We start from the raw sequence: 8,024 nt of genomic DNA on the forward strand, positions 1-8,024 counted from the left end.
TATGTTTTTCATTGCCCTGCAACATCAGTCTACAGTAAACTGTGTAAGAGGATAAGCTAGTTATGGTATCTAGCATTATTGTACTACTTAATGGAGGTACAGGATTGCTTTTCCCTACCTATTTTATTCCTGATTTGACATAACTTTGAAGACCGGTGTGGACAGGCATCTGATAGATTCATGCATCTATGCATGTGGAGAAAGCACAAGCGAAGTCCCCTCCAATAATTCAGGTCTTATCATTCAGACCTAGGTGTTGTCGTCAGTTTTCAGGCCTATCATCAGATCGTCCATTGATGGACCTTGCTCCCCTCAAAACGAGGAAATGCTGTGCGCCTTGCAAGATAGACCTTTGCCAGCTTATCCTATGCTTCTCTTTTCTTTTCCTCCTCTCCCTTTTCATTACCAATATTTTACAAGCTCCATCCCGAGTTGTATCTTTTGGTCAGCACCTATCCATGCCCTGATCATCTACAGTAAGGAAAATCACAGACAACGATACCTGAGAAAGGAAACACTGATGTTTACATATTCAAGGACTGAAGTGGGTCCAGCAATGAAAACATTTCATGTGGTGCTCGTTGGTCACGACCACGCACAAGATAAGGTAACTCTATTGTCTTTATTCTAGATAATATTCCAGAGAAACTTAGATTTGTACTATGATAGGCTCAAAATTTGGGTCACACAGTTAATCTTACTGAGATCCAGCTGAGATTCTTCGATTTGCACCACAGTTTTCAAAGCAAGGACTGGCTTCCAACCAAGCAGTTGAAGCTAGGTACATAACAATCATTAAAAGCTAATGGATCATTTCCATCCGCTGTGATACCAACTATTGGATCTGCCCTAATTTCTTTGGGAGCTGTCCCCATTTACAATTATTCAATAGCTTTTATCTGCCCACATGTTTATCTGCCTAACCGTGGCTTAGTGTAAGTGGAGTGTGTTGGGGAGGTTGCGGCCTCTCCTGTTACCTCATTTTGCACGACTTCCTTTCTTAATAAAATAACACGCAGTTCACCTACGTTATTTGAGAAAAAAAACAACATTTCAAACTCAGGTACTTAACACCTGATACTTTTTGTTTGAATTAAGTCAATAGTTTGTTAATAGATGCAATAGTTGCAGGTAGACAATAGATAACTAAAAATTGTTTAATCATGACATTTTCTTAATATTCAAAAACTAGGCAAACTATATTTTTGTCACACACTCAACCCAAGGAGTTAAAATTTGTGTACAAATCAAGTGAAGCCAGAAGAAATTTGCCTGTTTTAATAAAGTATAATCTACTAGCTGTTACGCCATGGGAACTAGCTAGAAGCTGCAAAATGATGGGCAATGTCCTGTGGTTTAAACAGTTCTAAGAACCCCACAACTGTTGACCATAATCTCCTAGCGTAATATTAAGTTAAGCACACCATGCCTAACTAACTTATATAGTTAGTGAGAAAGCTACGGCTATGGCCCAGCACAATTGTTTACACCCTTTAGTCTTTTTTTTAATCCTCACATCATAGAAAAAGGGGCTCAGATAAGCATGTTCCAGTTTCAGGCTTTATGTTCCTGTTCTGAGCCTGTGATAAACTGTTAGCAGTTTAGCACTAGCATCACCTGTAATGAGTATCTATACAGATGAAAAAGCTTTATAATAGCTTAAAAGAAGACTTCTTAATTTGGAAACTCCATAGACTCACCAATCAAATAGATTCTTCAGTCCTACATTTAGTGTTGCTGACCTTTCTCATTCGGAGTAAGACTGGTCTCAAAATGTCAGCATCATGAAGAAGAAACAGAGCAGACAAATCACTTCGATTGCTAAATATTTAAGATCCACCCGCAGATGTTCCATCCATTCTCCATCATCCTTCAGGTAGCAATGATAAGAAGGGCTCACAATTCAACAAAGATAGCTGATATTATAAGAAGTCAACTTTATGAAAGGATGAAGTTACAACCTGACACATCACAAAGCAACATCACAAACATGGTGATGCGTATGATTTATTTGCGAAAAGCCCAACATTATCCTATAGTGAGATGAATTCATTGATGTTTTGGATAGATGCCAAATAAAAATGTGAACCATAGGTTCACTGCATAGAAAACAACCAGACATGTAGACATCATAACAGAGGGCGGAATATCAGCATAGTGAAGTAAAATGCAAGTAAAATTGAACAATATGCGTCAAACAGTATATGAACTAATGTGTTGATACCACAAGTTTCAAAAAGTAGGAGGCAAACTGTTGAGGATCAATAAAATAGCAAGCATAGTGCACCCTTATCAGGAATATATTTGCAACAAAGTTACCCTTTTGTAAGGATGTCGTCAGAACAAACACAACACATACAGAGGGGACAAGACGATTCAACTAGATTACACTATGTATAGATCAAATTGATTTAAGTGAAAAATGGAGCAGTTAGATGGCCTCGAGTTTAATGCTTGATAGGTTATTGCTCAATGATTCAATCACTTCATCAGGAGATTCCTCATTCGAATGAGCCACTGGTTCTTGAACTTGAATATGAGGGATCTCATCCTGCAATTCTGCTTCAAGCTTCCTGAACTCTTCCTCAATATCGCCTTCATCATCTATCGACTGGAGTGGTGCTGATTCTGCAAAGTAACTTGGTCAGAATGTAACAGAGAGACATAAATTACATAGAAAATTATTAGTCTTTTTAAGAGATGACTGTAAACCAGATGCCTATATATATCTAGAAGTACATGGGGCGCATAAGGATCAGACAAAAACAGTATGAACTAAATCTAGACTAACACTAACACAATTCCTTCTATAACTATAGCCAATCCATACGTGTGAAGTTTGCAATGGAAGCAATGGTAACATAGTGCAGTTTATTGTTCCCACAAGACAACTGAGAACATTATCATTTATCCAGCATTGTTTACAAGCAAGATACAATTCATGTCCAACCCACAATTCTTGTTCTAGTATTTAACTCAAGAGTCCATCATGATCATGTTATTGTCTTTCCTTAATTAGAAAGAGCTCTGTATGCAAGCAACATTACCTTAAGTTGTTAAGATGGTTGATTAAAAGCTCTGGAATTCCTAGTAAAAGAACCCCAAACAACTTACCCAGGGCAGCATCAACTTCTCTTTGTGCAGCAACAAGCTCATCAACCTCCTTCAGATGGACATTAACCTCCTCTATGCTGACATTGTTCTCCTTCATTGCCTGGATACCAATTTGTATTGCCTCATAGACCTAGTAGCATGTACAGAATTAATTTTTTATGCAACATGTCTATTGTTTGTAATATATACAAACAAATAATTTAACTACTCATTGTCATTTTAGAGTATATACATTTGTAAAAAAATATGGCACCTTCTTAGTTGATTCAGCACTAGCAATCAGGCTGATGACTTCTTCAACCCTTTCTAACAACTGCATGCATCTGCTCCGGCTTTGTGAGAATACTTTAGACTGCCTCGCATAACGATAAGCAGCCTGTTTGTCCCTGGACTTGAAGAATGCCAATGCCCTTCTCCTTGAACTATCATAAGATAATTTTTTACAAAGCAGAACAATTTTAGCACCAGCAGTTACCAAAGTCCACTCTAATCATACTAAGTTTATGAAATTCAGCATCAATCCATAGTGCACAGTCTTCTTCAGTTCTTCATTTAAACTAGATCTCCCTAATGCTATGTTAATATACCCATGATTGTATGACCACCTAATTTTCAATATTGTGAAGAAACAATTCATCCAGCAGCCAAACACAGGAAGTTGAAACCCTAAGAGAAATTTGATATCACAAACACAACAAGCAGTAGCACTACAAAGGGATGAGAATGTGATGGAAAACCCAATAGCATGAAAATGTCAAATCCAGTGGCTGGAAGCAACAGACTGGCCCTTTCCCAATGCAGTCAGATAGGGAAAATTATAGTAACCTCACTATTTATGTGTTTGTTTTATTGTGTTGAATCCGGATGGATCATGTTCAGCAACCAGAAATAGTTAACCTTGTGTTGCATTTCTGTGTATGAAACTGGCCATTGAAGTGTCATATGCTGAAATGTATAGTCTTAGTCAGCAATCTATAGAAAGCAACATATGCAAAGAATGTCCTTTTGAAAGTCAAAACACTTGAGTGGTATATCAAATTGTAGATTGAAATTGCGAAATGTACTAACATCTCCCATCTGCGATCAAGCACATCAAGCTGCTGCTGCAACCTCTCTTCTGTCCAAAGTAAGTGCAAGGTGTCATGATCAAGCTTGGATACAGCAGGAACTTGAGCAGAGTTGAGTGCAAACTTGACACCCTGCAGGCATGAATCCAACTGAAGCAAATACAGCAGGGCACTTGCTTCAGCGGGAGCAATAGAATGCACAACAAAAGGGATCGTACCTCAATATGGTCCTGCTTCCTGGCTACAAGGTACCGAGCTTTCCCAGATTGCGTCAAGAAACATAATGCGGCATGAGCATCCTCCTGATCGCTGAAGAAGCTATTGAATCTGCTGATCGTTACAACACATGTCGATGTCCAATGAGAGTCACTTAACTGCCTAGCAATATCTGCAGCCCTTTCCTGCAATGGACTAGCAGCGAAACACATCAGAATTCCAGCATCCAACCAAGCAACTACACTTGGGGTCCATCATTTTGGCATACCTCGACCAACGATTTGAACACGAGGATGTCCTCCTGCAAAACCGGCCGCCTCGAGCTGATGGCCATCTGGCTCACCCTCCTGACCAGCTGGTACAGGCTTCCCGTGGACGGATCGATCAGCTCGGATTTCAGCAGTATGTCCCCATCTGCGCGCATCTCTTCCTGCAAAATGCCCGTAAATTCAAAGTTCAACAGTTTCCCCGATCACCGCAGTAACAACGTAATCTGAAATTGTCGAGGGAAGGACAGACCAGAACTTGCGGCAAGCAGAGCGGCGTGAGCCCCCCGGGACGCGCGAACCAGACGCTCGTCACCTGCAGTTTGTCGCCGGCGTCGCGTCAGAATACGAGAGAGGGAGCGAATCCGAGAGGGTTAGGAGAGGGGAAGCGACTAGCGAGAGGAGGGCGATTAAGCGGGATGCTTACGAGGTGCGCGGGGGCGGAGCAGAGGCGGAGTCGCCGCGCGACGCGGAGCAGGAGGTCCTTCCAGAAGAGGAGCGTGGGCTGGGGCCAGTCGCGGCGCTGCCCCGTGAAGGCCTTGAACCTGGCGCGGAGGTCGGCGCCGTCGGGGTCGTCCCACCAGCCGACCGCGCCCACCTCCGCCCGCACCGCCGCCTCCCACCCCTCCCCGTCCCCCTCGCCGGAAGCCATGGTAACCGGGACGCGAGGCGCTGCTGCGGCGGTGGGCTCGCCGGGAAGCGAAACGAATTGCGGAAGCGGGGGATTTCGAGAGCCGCGTTGGGGAAGGGAGAGTCGAGGAAATGGGGAAATTTCCTGGGCCTCGTTCTCTAAGTGTGACTCAAGGCCTGTGGTGGTTCATTCGTCGCTACTTTTGGCCCAGTTTGAATCAGGCCACGAGGCCCATCAAGCCTGACCAGGTCTCTACTACACAGCCCAAGCCTTCTCAGGGCCGCCTAACAGCCGAGCCCACCACACGGCTCCCTCGTGAGTGCCTTTCGGAGTGGGCACAATCTGAGAGCAGGGACAGACATGAGTGAGAGAGACGGACAGACCCGTGTCGTCGTCATCGCAGGGGAGCACGGCACTAATTGCGGCTCGCTGCTGCGTTAGTGCCGCGGCCCCGAGCCGTCGCTGTCCGGATGGACGCCGTCCTGGGGACGGCACCGGCTCACCGGAGTAGCCCGGCCCTCTTGCCATTGTCTAACGAGTGATGGATGGCTGATGACACCCAGGCAAGCAACAGTGAATGCCCAACCAACCCGGCTCTCGTTACGTCCATCCCTGCGGGGTATGCAATGCTAGGTATGCTACTGTACCTAACGATAAAAGAATCTCCCTTTCCCGACTGTTTGTTTTAACGAGAATCTCTCTAGCATCTTTTAAAAAATTTGCAACCTTTTTAAGGAACGTTCATTCCCGGGCGGCCATGCATTTTCCTTTTCTTCCTCCGTCGTCGCCGGGGAACCACCGGCGGCGTTACGTGCTCGGCGCGTGGCCATTGGTCCCTCGCGCCGGCCAGCAACGACGTGCCATTATTGTTTCGCCAGGTCCGGCTGGCCGGCCGCGACGTACGTCGCTGCTGCAAGCTACTGATCGAGTAGCTAGCAACTGGTTTTGTTTTGGCGCGCGCGTCTGGCGGAGCTGAAGAACACGGCGCACAACGGACTACCGTCCACGTACGTCCTGCATGCGTCACGTGTGACGTCGACAGGTGATAACTGATAGCATATTGCGAGCAACGGAAATCGTTCCACGCAAAGCAAGCGGCCTTTTTTCCGGGAGGAACATTATCATCTTTACACAAACCAGCAAAGTGAGCAAACGTCCGTATCTTTGCTGCAGGATCTGCTGCAATGGTGCACGCATATGCCGTTTATGGATCTCGAACAAATATGCGCGGCCAGGTGTAACCGTAGTAACGAAGTCTATCTTGTGTCATGTTAACGGACTTTTTTTTTTGAACGAACGGCACAGATTGTACCATTTATATTAATATAGAAGAGATTTACAGATTTATTTAAAAAATAAGGGTAAAGGAAAATTCGGCACCAGCAAAGCGCCCATCTATACTATGTATACCGTATAAGCGCCCGCCTACGTGTTAACGGACTTATCAAGCATGAATCTCCCGTTTGATGACGGTGATGTTGCACACACGCATAGGGCACTAATGTAGTACCTTCTTTTTTATATACGATGTTGGATAGTACATATAAAACTATCCAACGTCATATATATATATATATATATATATATAAAAGGAAGGAGGGAGTGTATAATACATGTAGCAACTATCCTGTAGATTGTTCCATCGTTGTGAGTAGGGTGAGCTGGAAATAAAGGTGTCATGGGAGTGTACGTACGTGACGAGCAGGACGCGACGACGATTGCCAACATCGAGCGAAAGAAGTCGAGCATCTAGCTCTCATGATCATTTTTTTTCTTTGGGAGAAAAGCTCTCATGATCAGTTTGAATACGTGTGCTATACTTAGCTGCTTGCGTTTGAGCGCTAATTCCATCTCCCAAAGAATGGCGTAGGGCCGAGGCGACCGACGCCATGCATCGTTTTGTACCTTGTCTAGACATGTTTGGATCGTCAGGTTCAGACCGATTATTGCGACGGGACTTCTCGTTGGTTCATCATCAGATGCCCAAGGACCATTCACACGTTCTTGATCGTGATCGGCATATTTCGATGCGTAAGTAGTTATATATCAGTATAATTAAGCTACATATACAGCGGGTATCGCATCATATGCGATCGCTAGTTGCTGTCATGTTTTCATGTTCATATACACGAAATTGGCCCATTAATTTTATGAAAAAATCCCATTTAATTTACACCCTACAATTATCATAAAAGTTCAATTTTCAACCCTTAGCTATAAAATCGAACACTGAGCCACATCCAACTATTGAAACCAGAAAAAATTAATCATTTCAGTGCTTTCGAAGGCGTTTTCCCATTTCTCTGGATATTTAAATAACTCTATATTAATCTAAAATTAAAAAATGTTTATTTTAAATCTGAAAAAATGAAACCAGTACCAAATTTTCTCCAAAAGTATAACCTATCTTTGGTGCTCTAGTTGGGTTATTTCAATATAATCTATTCCTGTTCATTACTTGTAGTCATACCTATTATTTATGAAAGTGTCATTTTGCACTGTATCAAACCTAGAGATTGACCATGATGATCCAGTGAACTAAGACTATATAGATCACTAGCAAGATGCATGACACCAGCCTCACAGATAACATGCTCCCCCATAACATCCTACATAAGCATTGCATGGCTAGGGCTTTACTTTATACTAGTTTCTTGATTAGGAAATAAGTTTCAAATATGGCGGGGGCTCAAATATCATGCAATCAACTAATCATGCAACAAATGTAAA

The 8,024-nt window shown here is 43.3% G+C and overlaps 1 protein-coding gene across 1 annotated transcript; it reads right to left on the reverse strand.

Annotated features, from left to right (window-relative positions):
• Positions 1–2,240: 2,240 nt before the first annotated feature.
• Positions 2,241–5,386, reverse strand: LOC101785548. Its single transcript, XM_004971475.3, has 8 exons — positions 5,091–5,386; positions 4,917–4,979; positions 4,666–4,827; positions 4,400–4,582; positions 4,183–4,313; positions 3,368–3,536; positions 3,115–3,244; positions 2,241–2,628 (listed from the first exon to the last, which is right to left on the reverse strand). The coding sequence occupies exons 1-8, from the start codon at positions 5,313–5,315 to the stop codon at positions 2,432–2,434; spliced, it is 1,260 nt and encodes a 419-aa protein (XP_004971532.1). The 5' UTR covers positions 5,316–5,386; the 3' UTR covers positions 2,241–2,431.
• Positions 5,387–8,024: the final 2,638 nt, after the last annotated feature.

This window comes from Setaria italica, chromosome V, assembly GCF_000263155.2.
Source record: "Setaria italica strain Yugu1 chromosome V, Setaria_italica_v2.0, whole genome shotgun sequence".
NCBI lineage: Eukaryota > Viridiplantae > Streptophyta > Magnoliopsida > Poales > Poaceae > Setaria > Setaria italica.